At 44.7% G+C, this 16916-nt stretch overlaps 1 protein-coding gene and 1 long non-coding RNA gene across 7 annotated transcripts in view; one reads left to right on the forward strand and one right to left on the reverse strand.

Moving 5' to 3' along the window:
- LOC139070014 (uncharacterized) overlaps positions 1 to 16916 on the forward strand; it is a 162856-nt gene that overhangs the window by 61312 nt on the left and 84628 nt on the right. The window lies entirely within an intron of this gene.
- setd2 (SET domain containing 2, histone lysine methyltransferase) overlaps positions 1 to 16916 on the reverse strand; it is a 111781-nt gene that overhangs the window by 23194 nt on the left and 71671 nt on the right. For all 6 annotated transcript variants that reach the window (XM_070551558.1, XM_070551559.1, XM_070551560.1 and 3 more), the window contains 11 exons: positions 6198 to 6326; positions 5969 to 6092; positions 5790 to 5867; positions 5607 to 5704; positions 5317 to 5449; positions 2686 to 2820; positions 2476 to 2601; positions 1321 to 2367; positions 1170 to 1218; positions 833 to 1103; positions 9 to 726 (listed from right to left, as the gene is read on the reverse strand). In XM_070551558.1, the coding sequence (XP_070407659.1) occupies positions 9 to 726; positions 833 to 1103; positions 1170 to 1218; positions 1321 to 2367; positions 2476 to 2601; positions 2686 to 2820; positions 5317 to 5449; positions 5607 to 5704; positions 5790 to 5867; positions 5969 to 6092; positions 6198 to 6326 (2908 nt within the window). The remainder of the gene's footprint in view (positions 1 to 8; positions 727 to 832; positions 1104 to 1169; positions 1219 to 1320; positions 2368 to 2475; positions 2602 to 2685; positions 2821 to 5316; positions 5450 to 5606; positions 5705 to 5789; positions 5868 to 5968; positions 6093 to 6197; positions 6327 to 16916) is intronic.

Consider the following 16916-nt stretch of genomic DNA (forward strand, 5'->3'; position numbering starts at 1 on the left):
CCAAGCACCTGAATGACAGGAGTGCTGGTCTGAGGATATGCAGCAGGGATGCTGTAGATCGTCTGGCATGGTTGACCCTGGTAATAGATGGCCGTCTGAGTCTGAGCTGGTCCCGGAGCTGTGGCGTACTGCTGAGCTGGCTGGGTCTGCACTGCCACAGCCTGCTGGGTACTTGGATCCCAGAGAGTGGTGTAGCTCTGCTGGCCATGCACTTGAGGGGCTGACTGGGTCGGCACCGAGAGAACAGATAGCCCAGCCTCCTGTTTTGCTACAGCTTGCTGGACATACTGCTGAGGGGTGCTGCTGATGAGGTCTGTGGTGGTGATGTGCTGAGAGAGATTAGAGACTGATGTTGTCTGGGGTGTGGAGGATGGAGAGGACACGCTCAGGTCTGAGATATGGCGCTGAGGAGAAGTCTGATCATAGGTAAGGGTTGGTTCAACAGGAGGGGTAGGGAGGAGGACTTTGCCTGCATTAGGGTTGGAGGGGTCCACAAAGGTCTGTATGGGGTACCCAGGAGGGTAGGTGATGAAGCTGGGGCTGGACACATAGGTTAAAGCAGGATCATAAACCATAGTCTGGAGCTGCTGCTGAAGCTGTATCTGCTTCTGAGCTTCCCTCTGGGCGACTTCCAGTTCAAACAGCTTCCTTCGCTCCTCTGTGGACAGCTTATTGCGTTCCTTACCACCAGCTCCCCTCGACATCTTGCTGTTTGATGGGTCAAACCTTAGAAATCCAGAAGCAACTACAGCTGAGTGCCAAAGGTTTACAAATGACAATGGGCTGTGTGGACGGTTTCCACAACATTGTATGATAGGCTGAGAACTCCTACCGTTCATCGGCACGTCGGCTGCTTCTATCATAGGATGAAGGTGGCGGAGACAGGGAGCGCCTTCGTCGCCGCTCAGAACTACGTGGAGTTTTGTCTGAGACTCTGTCCCTGTCCCGTTCTCTGTCTCTGTCCCGATCTCGCTCCCTGTCCCAGTCTCGATCATAATCTCGATCTCTGTCACGTTCTCTATCCTTCTCTCGCTCCCGTTCTCTATCTCGGCTGCCTGAAGTGTGGTGTGGAGTCATGGACGTGTCTCGATCTCGGCTGAGATCTGAGAAAATGTAACTTATTGAAATCAAAACTAAAACATTAAGTAGAAGCTTTGAAAAGATCTTACCTCTTGTTTCCTTTTCCACCTGGCTCTTCTTTGGTATCCTGTATACCTCCTAAATAAGACAAGCCCAACTTAGATTTGAGAAAGCAAAAAAGGATTTTAATAGTTTCTCTAAGATACATGATGATTCTCCACATTTTGGCTCTCAACTAACCTTCAGATCCTTCCAGCTTTCCAGAAGCCTACCAGCCATCCCACTTATGTCTAAGGCACTGAGTTGAGGCTCTTGACTCCTTTCACTTTCCACATCTGAGACGCCCTCCTCTTCATCCTGAGAAGGAGTTCCTATCACTGATGCCTCTACCTGCATTGCTTTGACCTCCAAGACGACTGCAACCTTTGGGGTCTCTGAACTAAAGGCGGCCTCGGTGGTAGATTCACCAAGGTGTAGCTCGCTGCTCGGAGGATGCATCTCTGCCTCTTGAGTCTTTGCAGATGCTGATGGTTGCTCAGCTGGACCATTAGCAGCAATCGTTTGACTGGACTGACCGCTTGATTCAGTTTTGTGATTAGATGTTTCTTCTTCCATTTCAGTCTCATCTGGTGTGATCTGGCTGCTCTGCCGTTGTACACCGTCCTGTTCTTCACAAGAAAATTTTAATACCTCGACTTCTTCTGCCTCAGCCACTCTTATGTCTTCCTTAATTTCTGTAGCCTTATTTTCCACATCAAACTCATTTTTGTCTATACTGACCATATTCTCAAGTTGTTGTTGATCGTTTGAATTAGTCTCCATCTTTTCCAGTTTTTCTCCCACAATCTCTTTCACAGACTCCTCCACCGACACTTTAGTTCGGTTTGCTGCTTCTTTCAACCTTTTTCTTTCAGAAAAATCTGCATGAGACTTTTCATCATCGTCCTCCTCTTCCTCCTCGTCCTCCTCTTCTTCCTTCTCGTCAGAGGCTTTGCTAGCATCAGACAGAGCGCTGTCCAGGCTATTTTCACTCACAATTTTAAGGCGTTGGTATACAGCAGGTTTGGAGGTGTCGCTGTCCAGTTCTGGTGCCATTTTGGTGGAGGAACCGTCAGGAATGTTGAGTGGAGTTTGGGCTCGGGAGGTGTTCTCACTGGAGTAGCCATCCATCTCAGCTTGCTGAGGAAGAGTTTTCGTCTGAGCCCACCGCTGAATAAGGGCAAGGACTTTGCTCTCCTCCAGCATGTTCTTGGTAGAGATGGGGAGCACAGCCAGGGTCTTCATAATCTGCAAGAAGGTCAGCTTATACTTAAATGGTAGAAGGTTATCAATTAATCATACAGAACAATAATAATTTTATACCTGAAGGCATTTAATGTATTTTTCAAATTTCACCTCTATTTGCAGCTTGATGTTGTTGGTGCTTTCGCCTTTACCCTCAGAGAGCCCCATGAAGATCCACAACAAAGACAGCCCGTGATGATCTAAGAACTGCTTCAGGCTTGATTGGTTCTGTGTATCCTGTGCAGCACAAAAACATGTCATGCAGTGGAAGAGAAGTATCAACAACGGACACAAATAAGGCATTAACCCCATGGATCATACTTGTATGAGCTTGAGACAGATAAGTTTCTGCTCCATGGTTTCCACTCGGACCATCAGCCTGCAGAGAGACACCACCTGCTTCTCATCATACAGACCCTCTCCATTCTCCAGCAACACCTCGAGTTCCTCATCCACCTGTGAAAAAGGCAGCATGTGGTTACAGGTGTTCTACATGTTCCTTCAAGCTAAATTCAAAGTCTTTTTAAAACCATCCATCAATCCATTTTCATCCGCTTATCCAGAGTTGGGTCGCGGGGGGCAGTAGTCTAAGTCAAAACCATTTATATTAAAATTTTATTCCAATTACACCATCCTACTGACAAAAAAATAAATAAAACATAATTCTTCAACTTGTGTTCATTTATTTCTCAAAAAAATGTGTACTGCAGTGATTCCCAACCAGGGGTACGCATACCTCTAATGATCTGTGAGCACATTATAGGGGGTATGAAAAAAAATTATATTTCATTACCCAGATGATGACAGCATTTGCTATGCCCCGTAAAAAAAACCACTGGGCTGGGATATGTTATGCTTAATGAATACTCAAAGTAATGCACGGTAAAATGTGTTTTCATCACATTTAGCTTGAATTTTATTTCAATATCTTCATCTTTGCTCATTTTGAGGCTTTTTGTGTGGCATTGTTTGAAGAATGAATCATAACTGCTTCCACTTCAAATCAACCTCTATGGGCTTCTTTGATTGGTTCCATCACATAGCCGGTCATTGATATTGTCCTGCGGGATTCCCTGGAGGTGGGTTCACTGGGGGTGTTTGGGGCTGGGGAGCTGCTGCCCCGCTCTGGAGGTGCTTGGGTTGCCTAGGAGGTTGACTACTGGCGGTTGTGAGTGGGGCCCCTTAGGAGGTCTTGGCGGTGATCATCGGTTGCTGCCTGGTGGCTGCATCATCCCTGAGTGGGTCTGGGTGGGGCCTTAGGGATTGAGTCCTGACTTGTATGCTGCCAGGAAGATGACGAGAACACGTGGCAGTGCCTGGCCCAGGCTCAGGGGCGGGGTGGACAGGAATGCAAGGGGTGGACCATGGCTCCTCTGGTATAATAACAACTCTGTCCCATCACGGGGGAAATGGATGTCCAGGAGGGGGAGGACCCAACCTTACCTGGATGTCTCATGTCTCACATATTCTGGAAGTTGTGCAAATGCAGGGATGGGAGTAGATATTCTGTTGGGTTGGTGCCGTCTGACTCGGTGGGGCTCTGCGATGCTGCTGCTTTGGGCCCTGGTGAGATGGCCTGGGGTCTTCCTGCCCTGGGTGGCATTTTGGGACCGGAGGTGCCTATTGGGGCCAGTGGGGGAGCTGGCACCCTGGAGGCCTTAAGCCAACCAGCCATTCCTCTCCATCCCCACACATTTTTCTCCTCCTGCTCCCTCACATCATCACACAAACATGCACATAGGACCTTGGGGGTGGGCAAGTCAGGGGGTGCGGGTATGGACCCCATATCCACATTCCTGTGGCAAACTGCCCCCTAATTTTATTTGCACCTTAAACACTTCCACTGACGACATTCCACACAAACACGCACTTAGAGCCTTGGGAGTGAGCACATTCAACAGCATTTGCCAAGGGGATCTTTCAGCCTCATCTTGAGTTAATTGAATGGTGTTTCTCTGCTATGTGGAGACACCAAAACACCTCTCCTGCTCTTGGCGGCTAGCAGTGGCTTTGTGGCTAACACAACACATATGGGACTTTACGAGTTAATGCGCATTGACACAATACTTATTTTTTTCTTGCATAACATACATTATGCCTCACTTACATTCTCCTCAACTGGCTGCAGCCCCTCTTTGAAGTCCAGAATGTCCAGCCAGGACGCTGCAAATTTGCACTTTTTTTTTTTTTTTTACTTTTGCCCCACCCTGGAGCTCTGAGAGGAAAATTACTAACACTCACAATATCCAGTTCATTTTTTTAACAGAAATTACTAAATGCACACACTTTTACGATGTTTTTGGGATTCAAACTGGATGGCTATCTCAGGAAAAAAATAATAATCAACATTTAAGACAGTGATAAAAATTGATTTATCATCTTAATTCTTTTCAATACTCCACAGACACCCTGCTGTAGCATAAGAAAGATGCCTCAAGAACATGTTAAAATAAAAAAGAAGAACATGTTAAAAACAGACACCCCCCCCCCATTTTTATTGAAGTGGTTCAAGTCTAAATTGTTCAACGTTGATGTCAAAGCCATTTCAAACAAGTGCCACTCCTGAGTCACTATTATCTTTTTAGCATTTCTCCGTCACAACTCTAGAGTTAAACCTGCCTAACAAACGTAGTGTTGTGATTGACATGAAATAAAAGTGTTCGAAGCAATGGTAGACCAGCGCTTTCAGATTTTTAAATGTAAAGCGTGGTACTAATGAAATGTATTATTATTATTATTATTATTACCTGCTGAGGCTACAGTGGGGCATGGCTACACAGACCTGTAGAGCAAAATCATTTTGATATTGTTGTGGTTGGTCTAGATTCCTAGGCTATAATAAACCTTGAAGACACAATAAAGAGCAGCTGGTGAATAAACACTTTTTTTTAATTATTGTTTTAAAATATGTTAAATAGATAAAAACCAAGACACCCTGCAGATAAAACTGACCGTGGTGAGAGCACTCTTTCGATTGCGATCTTTCTTCATCTTCCCCCCTGCCGCTCGAACGCTGACTCTGTTCTCCCCACCAAGGAAGCCTCTGCAGCTGGGCGCCCCACAGAAACATTTCTGTGCTTCTTTTCTGCGGGAAAAGGTTAAAAAATAATAATAATAATTAAAATACAGCAAATGTCCTTTTAAAACGACAAACTAATTTGAATGATTTTGCTGGTGTGATCAGTGTGTGATCATGCAAAAAAATAAATGCATAGACAATATCTGTAACAGTGAAACAGTACCCGTATCTCTGAAACTGGTAGTCAAACGTCAGTTCATTTCCTGCAGTGACAGTCTTGGTGGTGAAGAACCCAACTCGAAGCTGACCATTAACAGTCCACTGAAAGAAGGTTAAACGATAGCTTTACGTGACTGAACTCTCAGGAAGAACTCAAAAACACAAGAGGTTGCTTTGCCATTCGTACCTTTTGGGTCTCACAATTGGGCTCACAGCTGTGGTTCATGAATCGAGAGCAATTTCCCTTCAGTGTTGCATCAATAATCTGCAGAGACATTATAAATATTTCCACCATTCTCTAATCCAGAATAAGATAGATTTTACCCAAACATTGCTAATTCATTTGAACACAAAGTCTTTATTTACCTCATTATTCTTCAGAGCCATAAAATAGTAGTGAATGTTCTTGTTGCGAGCATATTCTTTAACCCTCGTTTTGAACTCTTTGTGGTCCAACACCTCTCCACAGTATTCCAGGACAAATGTGTTTCTAGGGGTACAAAAAAGATAAACTTAAAAATTGCTTTCCTTCTTTTAAATGACTACAGGTAACACAAAATCCAGATTTTTTTTGTTGACAATGCAAATTCCATACGGAGGTAAATCTTTAGCTGCACGCAGCCCCCAGCCTTTATCTTCTGTGAGGATAACCTCAAAGTCTGCGTGCTGTTTCATCTGGAAGCGGCGGTTAGAACAGTACAATCCGTTGAAGCATCGCGATGAGCTTGAAAAGACAAAACCAATGAAAAAAATCAATTTTTGATTTATTCCAAGACACTGAAGAAAAGGTTATCATGTAGGAATTCAGTATTCACATACTCTTTTGACATGTACCATCTAAAATGTGACTCATTATCTGTTCAATCAAAATAAAATAAGAGTGCACACAATACAAGCAGTATTCATTTGTTATCCGAGCAATCTTTATCATAGTAAAAATTTCCATGTTAAATATTTTTAAAAGGTAAATTCCACTCCTAGGTGAAATGTTGTCTTTTATCATTTTTCCTCGAGTTACAAAGTGGGAAAAAGCATTTTGGAACCAGCCCAGTCATTCTCTTAATCTGGCAGTATTTAACTCCTTGTAATTCCTTTGTTACTTACCATTTTAATTTGCAGTCTATAGGACTAGAAACATTACAAAGCTATCTTCATGACTTCTTTAAATGAAATAGAATAGAATAGACTTTATTGATCCCCCACTGGGGAGATTCACTTGCTACAGCATACATGCACTTAGAGAAATAATAAGATTACAGGTAAACACACAAAGACAATAAGCTATTATTGTAACTTTCAACCAGTAAAACAACGGGGGGGTGGGGGGGTGGGGGGGAGGAAGCTCATGTTTCCAGAACTATGCAGCATAAAGGACACAGAAATACTAATGTTCATTTGGTATTGCACAAGTATTTAACACATACTAAATATTGCATTGATGGTATTGTGCAACAAGATAATACCAGTACACTCTTACTGCAGAGGGGATGAATAACCTACGGTAGCGTTTGACTTTGCATCTTGGATGTCTCATCCATCTGCAGAGCTGGCAGAAAAGAAATGTTGTGACACTCCCAATTTATATTTCTGAGATCATCACGCAGACAAATTAGCTCCAAGGCAAGACAAGGCAGGTTTATTCGTACCTCAGGAAGAACTTATCTCCTAAAGATTTTGCTCAAGGCCTTTTGATGCCTCTGCATCTAAAATCTTTTAACTAGCTATTTGCCTCCCCCTACAGCTCAAGAGAAGAAAGAAGATCAAAACTATTTTCTTCTATTAAATAATGGCCAAATACCTGTGTTAGTCCAAATAATCATGTAAAGCTCAATATTAAATAAATCTGTTAAATGAGAATATTAATTACTTGATATTATAATCCTATGATAGTATTTTAATAAGTAATATAACTTTTAAACTACACACTAGACTGATCACATGTAATGTTAATCACATGACACATTCCTTTGTCTCTCCAATCAGAGCTTTCCTTTCGACGCGTGGCATGATCTGTGCAGTGTTTCTACAGGGAGTGCAGAATTATTAGGCAAATGAGTATTTTGTCCACATCATCCTCTTCATGCATGTTTTCTTACTCCAAGCTGTATAGGCTCGAAAGCCTACTACCAGTTAAGCATATTAGGTGATGTGCATCTCTGTAATGAGAAGGGGTGTGGTCTAATGACATCAACACCCTATATCAGGTGTGCATAATTATTAGGCAACTTCCTTTCCTTTGGCAAAATGGGTCAAAAGAAGGACTTGACAGGCTCAGAAAGGTCAAAAATAGTGAGATATCTTGCAGAGGGAGGCAGCAGTCTTAAAATTGCAAAGCTTCTGAAGCGTGATCATCGAACAATCAAGTGTTTCATTCAAAATAGTCAACAGGGTCGCAAGAAGCGTGTGGACAAACCAAAGCGCAAAATAACTGCCCATGAACTGAGAAAAGTCAAGCGTGCAGCTGCCAAGATGCCACTTGCCACCAGTTTGGCCATATTTCAGAGCTGCAACATCACTGGAGTGCCCAAAAGCACAAGGTGTGCAATACTCGGAGACATGGCCAAGGTAAGAAAGGCTGAAAGACGACCACCACTGAACAAGACACACAAGCTGAAACGTCAAGACTGGGCCAAGAAATATCTCAAGACTGGTTTTTCTAAGGTTTTATGGACTGATGAAATGAGAGTCTTGATGGGCCAGATGGATGGGCCCGTGGCTGGATTGGTAAAGGGCAGAGAGCTCCAGTCCGACTCAGGCGCCAGCAAGGTGGAGTACTGGTTTGGGCTGGTATCATCAAAGATGAGCTTGTGGGGCCTTTTCGGGTTGAGGATGGAGTCAAGCTCAACTCCCAGTCCTACTGCCAGTTTCTGGAAGACACCTTCTTCAAGCAGTGGTACAGGAAGAAGTCTGCATCCTTCAAGAAAAACATGATTTTCATGCGGGACAATGCTCAATCACACGCGTCCAAGTACTCCACAGTGTGGCTGGCAAGAAAGGGTATAAAAGAAGAAAAACTAATGACATGGCCTCCTTGTTCACCTGATCTGAACCCCATTGAGAACCTGTGGACCATCATCAAATGTGAGATTTACAAGGAGGGAAAACAGTACGAGTGTCCTTGCAAAGAAAGGTGGCTATACTGGTCGCTGATTTGTTTTTGTATTGTTTTTGAATGTCAGAAATGTATATTTGTGAATGTGGAGATGTTATATTGGTTTCACTGGTAAAAATAAATAATTGAAATGGGTATATATTTGTTTTTTGTTAAGTAGCCTAATAATTATGCACAGTAATAGTCACTTGCACACACAGATATCCCCCTAAAATAGCTAAAACTAAAAACTAACTAAAAACTACTTCCAAAAACATTCAGCTTTGATATTAATCAGATCTTTTGGGTTCATTGACAACATGGTTGTTGTTCAATAATGAAATTATTTCTCAAAAATAAAAACCTGTTGCAAGATCCACCTGACGCAACGCTCCTTCAGAGTAAAAGCTGAACTCACGACCCTTCAGGGTCCCGCTGACGCTGTAAACCAACTGCCACTTACCTGGGGGCATTCCAAGACTAGTCGGTCGTACTGTACGCTGTTTCACTGGCTTCGGTACCAAAGAGGGGTTAGAGAACCTGGCATTCTGGATCTGCAACGGAGGTCTCCACAAGGGTATGTTGCTCGGCAAGATAGCATCTGAATGTGGTTTTTGAAACTCCGACTATAGTTTAGAGCAAAACATTGGCTCCCACACAGAACTAAGGCTTCTCCGGAAACGAGAGTTCTAATAACAACATTCCACATTTACACCATCCATTTTGCCTCATTCACAACTAGATCCATTCATCACATAGTGTTTAAAGTTAGAGTTAGCGTTGTTTTAAATTGTTCAGAAATAAATCTTCTTAAACTTTAAAACTTGTCTCTCTTTTTGACTCTGGGTTATTACGAAGTGTTACCTAATCCCTGCAATAAAAAGTTCCGATCTTCTGGTTAAAGATATGTATTCAAAGAAACATCAAATTAATTTCATATTTTCTATGGAATCTCACCTTCGATGGTTTCCTACATAAGATGTAACTATTGATACACTACATATTTGGCGAGCCTTAAGCCCATTTATTTGTACATTTTGACACTTCGTGTTGACTTTGAGTCATTTTAACTATCAAAACACTCAAAATTTATTTAAAATTTGATGTTTCTGGTTGAAATGAGGCGATATTATCAGCCACTAGAGTGCAGTCGACCTCCATTTAACTTACTAAAAGGAGGTGACACCAGTCACCTCTTACATGGGGAGCTGTATAATCTCTTCACCTAAGCCTGACTCATCATTATTTTTATATTTTATGTCTTTTCTGAGTGCATTTGTGAGCACTGTGTACAATTCTTGTGTAACTGGAGTTTTCTCCCGGAGGCTTAGCTCCCCCAGTCGCCGTTTGATCCACGGTGACCGGCTGATGGAGGGGACCCTAATGGGCCATTTCCATCTGTACCGGGTTGGCCCGGGCCGGGTAGCGTAGGTTGTTTACATATCTGGGTGGCCTGGTATTTTTCCGGGCCAGCCAAGGCTCATTCTCAGCCCTCTTCTCGAGGGGGTCTGCTTCAGGCCGACCAGGGCCAACACACCCACTGCTGACAGCAAATTCACACCTTCCATTAGAGAAAGCCTCTGATTGGTGGGTAGAATCAGCCCACATGGGCTTAAGGCAAGGATGTGTGGAATCAACCGAGCCAGGCTGGGGCCGACTGGGGCTACCCGGCCCGGGCCGACCCGGTACAGATGGGAATGGCCCATAAGTCACCACGACTCGGTCGCGATAAACATCGTGTTTCTTTTAAAGAAAAAGGGGGTTCATCATACTCCTCCAGGAGAGAGTTGCCTCGCTCAGGCAAGAGCCGCGCTCCTTCTGGCCGAGACTCACCGCGTAGTGCTCGCAAGGAAAACAGTCCTGCCCCAAGGCCGAGAACTGATTCTGGGAGCCGATCTCCTGGAAAAATTCAAGCTCTGGGGCCGCACTTCTTGACCTGTTGAAAGATTCGACAGAATGTGAGTCAGTTCTGTGCATCTCTGCAATAGAACCTCCTCAACCTGCCTGTGGCTCGGTTGTGGAAGCAGGTCCTGCAGAGGCGGAGCCTGCCACAACGGTGCATACACTGACACCTGAGACCTCGGCGAGGTCTGGTGTGTTCACTTACATCAGAGCTAGTCCTCTAGCACCCACGGAACCTGCCACCGGACCTGTCCAGCCTAGCTCACCATCCAGACTTCCACGAAGGGTTCGCTGCAGTATCATCCGTAAAGGTCCTACTGATAAACCTCACATTCCGGTGACCCTGGAGGGGATGCTGGACTGTGAAGATGTCTTGGACTCCGGTTCGGATTTCACCATCATGTCCAGCTCTCTCTGGGAGCAGGGCCGCATGGCTGCAGCTGCACAGGATCGCATCTTAGGACTCACGCCCTGCGCTGTGGGCATCCATCCTTACTTGACAGACCAAATGAACTTGTCAAACATGGTGTCCATCAACTTCACAGTGGGAGACATGTCCGTGAGCCATCCAGTGTTTCTAAATAACGTTGAATCATTTCCATTCCTGTTGGGAGTGGACCTGTTCCAACGCTTCGAAGCTGACATTTCATTCGGTGATTGGACACTCCGAACTCGGCTGACTCAACCGGCGCCCTTGGGGTCTCGAGGACCTCATTCCCTCTTTAGGCGTTGTTAACTACAACGCGGCCGCCAGTCTGACCAGTCGATCCCGTTCCAGTGAAGTCAGTGACATCCAAAGTGTCTGCGTCGTCGCTGAAGCAGCACCACGTCACCCTGTGGTGGGAAAACAACCTACTCTAGGGGGAGGTGTCAGTTGCAGCGACACACCACCTGAAACTCCGCACCCTGCGGTGGGAAAACCACCTTTCAAAGGGGGGATTGATGGTGGCACTGATACTCCAGCTGAAGCCCACAACCTTGCGGTGGGTACCCCACCTGTCAAAGGACGGGCCAATGACATCACTGACCCTACTGCACTACAGCTGGCGCTAATGACCTCTAGCCCAGAAGTTGGTGACTCACCTACCAAAGGGGGGGGTTGAATGGCACCCTGTACCACTGCTGGTTGACCCTTATCTCTCTGACTGCACCTACGCATTGACCAAGGACCCTCCGGAACGCCCACCTGCGCCAAACCCTCGCAAGACCGCGCCAGTCTACAGTCTAAAATGTTCCTGGTTTCCATTTTCAGGTCTGACAAACTACATTTTGTTAGTCGCGTGTATCGGTCTGATATCGACCGCGGCTGAGATTCATTCTCAGTCTCCTCCAACGCGTCTTTAAAAACCTGGGCCCTCTTCAGGTATCACGCTCCGAGACCGCCCAGGTCTATTGATGACCAACTATCGTCTGTTCACTCAAAAGATTTTCCTCAAATTCGACTCCGCTATGGCGTGTACTTAGCCTGGCAAGCCAGACTAAATAAATGTATTATTTAGTCTGGCCACGCTCCATTGACGGCTCTCGGTTGTGGGGCGGGTTCTACCGTTGTCTTTCAAATGATCTCCGCATTCCACTGGACAAAGAATGTGACATACTCTTGTTTCACTCTGTTGCATCATCCCACCCACCAGGCATATAGAGTGCCCTGATTGGCCCACAAAGCGGATAAAGCTCTGTGATTTGTTCACTAAGCAGATAGAGCACTATGATTGGCCCACCATTATGGACCAATCACAGCTCTTTATGTGTTTGAAACCCCTATAGAGAGCTGTGATTAGCCAGCCAGAGTCCTGGTAGGAGCTGCGAGGTTCCAATGGAGCATGCCTAGACCATTCTTTGCAAAGCAAGAATTTGGTCTAGTTCACTAGGCTAGCGTGAACTGATAAAATGACAAATGCCTTTGGCAACCTCTCGGAAACGGGAGCCCGCTGGACTAGTACCCTGACACAGCACGCAGAAGCTGACATCCGTCACATACTTATCCAGGTGCTTAAATTCACATTTTCGAATAATGAGTTTTCCGATACCAACATTAGGCCGAAGCGTTTCCTTGACGAACTTTTCTCAATTGCTAATACAATTGGCAATCTTTTAAAGTTTGTTTTCTCTTCAGTCAACTCAATTGAGGTTAACACAGTTTGTCGACACGTCGATGAGCTTAACAGAGAATATTCGGCTCTGCGTAAGCAGGTACTGCAGGAACGGCACGCCTTGAGACAGCTGGGCACGTCTGAACAACAGACTATGGTGGTACTCAACACTCACAGCGACATTTTGCGTACAACAACTTCTGTGAATGAGTTACGTTCTTTTGTGAATGTTGACTATGCTCATACACAGATGCTGACCATTTGCCTGTCCGACTATGGTCGGGACGTGAGCTCTTCGATCGATACCCTCCCCATGGAAAGAATCTCTCCGTACCTCGTGTCCCTGGCCATGGTTTGGTCTGCGATTGCTTGTGTGACCTCGAAGGACCCGATGGCCCTTCAGACTCACTTGGCTTTCTCATTGGGCAGTGCTATCCCGTTAATTGTCAATCCAGATGTTGTTCAAACTACTGCTGCTGTTGGTGACCGTTGGTTAGTTAATACCTCTGCTCGTGAAGCTGATGTTTTCTATGAGCATCATGGTGTGTCCACATGAGTTGTGATTCCTTCTCAAACTCTGTGGGTAACAGTTCCACATAGTATTACGGTCCATGTAGGTGAGGTCACTCTATATTACTTGGATCCTGGTGAGCACAAGTCTAAAGTGGAGTTTTCTCCTTTTTATGATAACAACTTCTTTGCTCTTTCTCCAGCTACGGTGGATAATATTACATTCAATGGTCCGACCATGGTTCGGCTTGGTGTGGTGAACAGGGTGGTGCGTGATTTGTCGACAGATCCTGGTCTCAGGTTTCAACCAGTGTCTTACTCCTGGTCCTCCGCTGATTCTGTTGTGATATTCACTGCATGCCAAAACCTCTGCCTGTCGTGGGGTTTGTCATTTTTCCCATTTCGTCACTTCTCCACGCGGTTGACCTCTCTAGGGGATTCGGTCCGCAGAGTTGTGAGCCGCCTATCTCGGGCTCTTGAACCGCCTGTCCCGGCCGGTCCTGTTCCTCCACTTGCACCTCCTGTGCCTTCAGTTAGGACTTCAAAAGTGAAGTGATTTCTATTGCCCTGACTCGTCGATTCCATAGTTCTCTATTTCGAGTTGCAGTTAAGTGTTGCCTTTTCTTGGACATTTTTCTTTTGGTTTCTCGGGAGGAACGGTATTTTTTTTGTGGACATTTTACTTTTTTGTTTCTGGTGCTATGAAGCTTGGAGGATTTTTACTGCTATTTTTTTAAAGCTTTTTTCACTTTTTGAGCATTTGTTATGATGCGTAACCATGGCAACAAGCTGGTTTACAATCGGGAGCAGCTGATCAACATTGGAAAGGCTGAAATAATACCTCAACTGAAGCCACAAATCCCAAATGAGCTAAAACGCAAGAAGCGTGGGTGCAGAGTGGGAGCAAAACGGAGACAGAGAAAGAGGAAATTCAAACCATCTCTTCCATCGATCATAATGGGCAATGTGAGATCACTGGCCAGCAAGATGGATGAACTCCAAGCCCTTTCAAGGACTCAGCCAGAGTATCGGCAGTGTAGTATTATGTGTTTCAGTTAGATGTGGCTGCAGGACCATATCCCCGATTCCAGCGTCTCTCTGCAAGGATTCCTGACTGTACGAGTAGACAGAGATCTGAAGAGGAGCGGGAAAAGAAAAGGAGGTGGAGTGGCAGTGCTCGTCAACAACAGATGGTGCCATCCAGGTCATATTTCAGTGAAATGTCGTCTCTGAAGCCCAGATGTTGAACTCTTGGCAGTAAGTTGTCACCCATATTATTAGCCAAGAGAGTTCACCAGTGTTGTCTTGGCAACCATTTATATACCACCTTCAGCCATTGCTGAAAATGCATGTGATGCAATCAGTTCTGTTGTCGCTAAGCCACAAACCCAGCACCCCAATGCATTTGTGGCTATATCTGGTGATTTTAATCATGCCTCGCTCTCTGCTACACTTCCAACATTTCAACAGTTTGTCAGCTGCTCCACCAGAGAAAACAAGACAGTGGATTTGTGTCATGCAAATGTAAAGAATGCATACATATCCAAACCAAGACCTCCTCTGGGACAATCACATCACAATCTTGTTTTTCTCTGCTCAGAATACAAACCACTTGTTCAGAGGCAACCTGTGACAAGAAGAACTGTGAGAAAATGGTCACAGGATGCTGAAGAAGCCCCGCAGTGTTGTTTTGAGACCACAGATTGGATGCCTCTCTGCCAAGGATATGAAGAGGACATCAATGCCATGACTGGATGTGTCACTGACTATAAAAACTTCTGTGTGGACAACATCATACCCACCAGAACAGTGAGATGCTTCGTTAATAACAAACCCTGGATCACCAGTGAGCTGAAGAATCTACTAAATGAGGAAAAAAAGAGCCTTCAAGGAGGGAGACAGGGAATTATTGAGGAGTATACAGAAGCAACTGAAGATCAAGATCAGAGACAGCAAGGAGGCATACAGGAAGAAGCTGGAGAACAAACTACAGAGGAACAATATCAGAGATGTGTGGTCAGGGATGAAGAAGATGACAGGCTTCAAGCAGAAGAAGGATTGCACAGATGGCAGCCTGGACACAGCCAATGAACTGAACAAGTTCTTCAATAGGTTCGGATCAGGAACAAACCCAGCATCCTCCTTGCCTGTCCCCAGCCAATCAGACATCCCATCCTCCTCTGATCCAACATTTTCCGGTCACACGCCAGCTCTTTTGTCCTCTAACGCAGTCATGGACTCTTCTGGTTCTATAAATCTGTCTTCAACCAAGTCAGGAGATGCTGCTGCCCCATTTACCTCCCCCTCCCACCTACCTGTCTCTAGAAGTCAGGTGAAGAGGCAGCTGGAGAGACTGAACAGGAACAAGGCTGCGGGTCCAGATGGTGTCAGCCCCAGGGAACTGAAGGCCTGTGCAGAGCAGCTCTGTGGGATTCTGCAGCACCTCTTCAACCTCAGCCTGGTCCAGGAGTAGGTTCCAGTCCTGTGGAAGACATCCTGCCTTGTTCCAGTCCTAAGAAAACTCGCCCATCAGTCAATGACGACTACAGACCGTGCCGGGGGGATGTGGTGGTGATGATGGGCCGGTGAAAACTCCGCTGGTGATCGATTCAGCCCCGGGGGGTGTAAACCGCGGGAATTGCAGCAGGAGGGGGAGGAGCCGCGGGGAAAAAAATCACTGCTAGCAGGGGGTGGCCCAACACAGCCTCAAAGACAATAATAATGATGATGGCTGGGTTAGTTTGGGAGAAGCGGAACAGTATTCCAAGTGGATCAGGCATTTTGATGAGCCAGTTGGATACTGTGGAGACAGGGATCTGTCAAATTCAGAACACATTTATTTTGTGTCAGTGTTTTTGGATGAGGAATTCTGGACCCTCATCACAATTGAAACTAACCGATATGGTCACCAGTATTTAGAGAGGGAGGAACTGAAATCTATCTCCAGATATAATGACTGGTACGATGTAACTGTCCCAGAAATGAAAGCTTTCATTGCCATTCAGTTCTGCACGGGGCTTGTGGAAAAGCCTGAGATTGAGGATTATTATAAAACAAATAAACCAAAGAAGGGATGAGTGAAATATGTTCATGACGCTGAAGCACCAAAAACAGTGTTCTTGATTGATACGCACGCAGTAAACATAACAAAATACCAATAAAGTAATAAATATTATATATATATATATCATAAACAATAACAACACTAAGAAAAAACATAAAAAAATAACAAAAATCTGCAAATGTGATGCAATCCAATAAGGCTGCCACCTGATGAGGTCACAATATGCAAATTATGAGTGAATTTGATCCTATCACAAAATTTGGCTCATACTTTAGATTCTTCTAATTTACAATATTCCTCTATCTCTAACCAGATTTAAGCTACAAGCTCTTTAAATAGTGATATAAAAAATTCATATTTTACTGAAAAAACTATGGCGCCTAAAGGGTTAATCTGTAAACACGAGTTTTGTACATTGTACCACATTTTAAAATCAAGAATTGTGTATTTATTTACTCATTTCATGCTTATTAATTAGTGTGTATTCATATTTCTCCAATATTTCCAACTTTAAAGGTGTGGTTCACTGAAATAAATTTTTAATGATTATTTCTGATTATAATCAGGCACTGGGTGTTTCATGCAGGCTGAACATGAAAATTGTCCCCTACACCAATCTCCTACTTTAGCTTCTGATAGAAAATACTGTGAAAC

The sequence above is a fragment of the Nothobranchius furzeri genome, chromosome 5 (genome assembly GCF_043380555.1).
Source record: "Nothobranchius furzeri strain GRZ-AD chromosome 5, NfurGRZ-RIMD1, whole genome shotgun sequence".
NCBI lineage: Eukaryota > Metazoa > Chordata > Actinopteri > Cyprinodontiformes > Nothobranchiidae > Nothobranchius > Nothobranchius furzeri.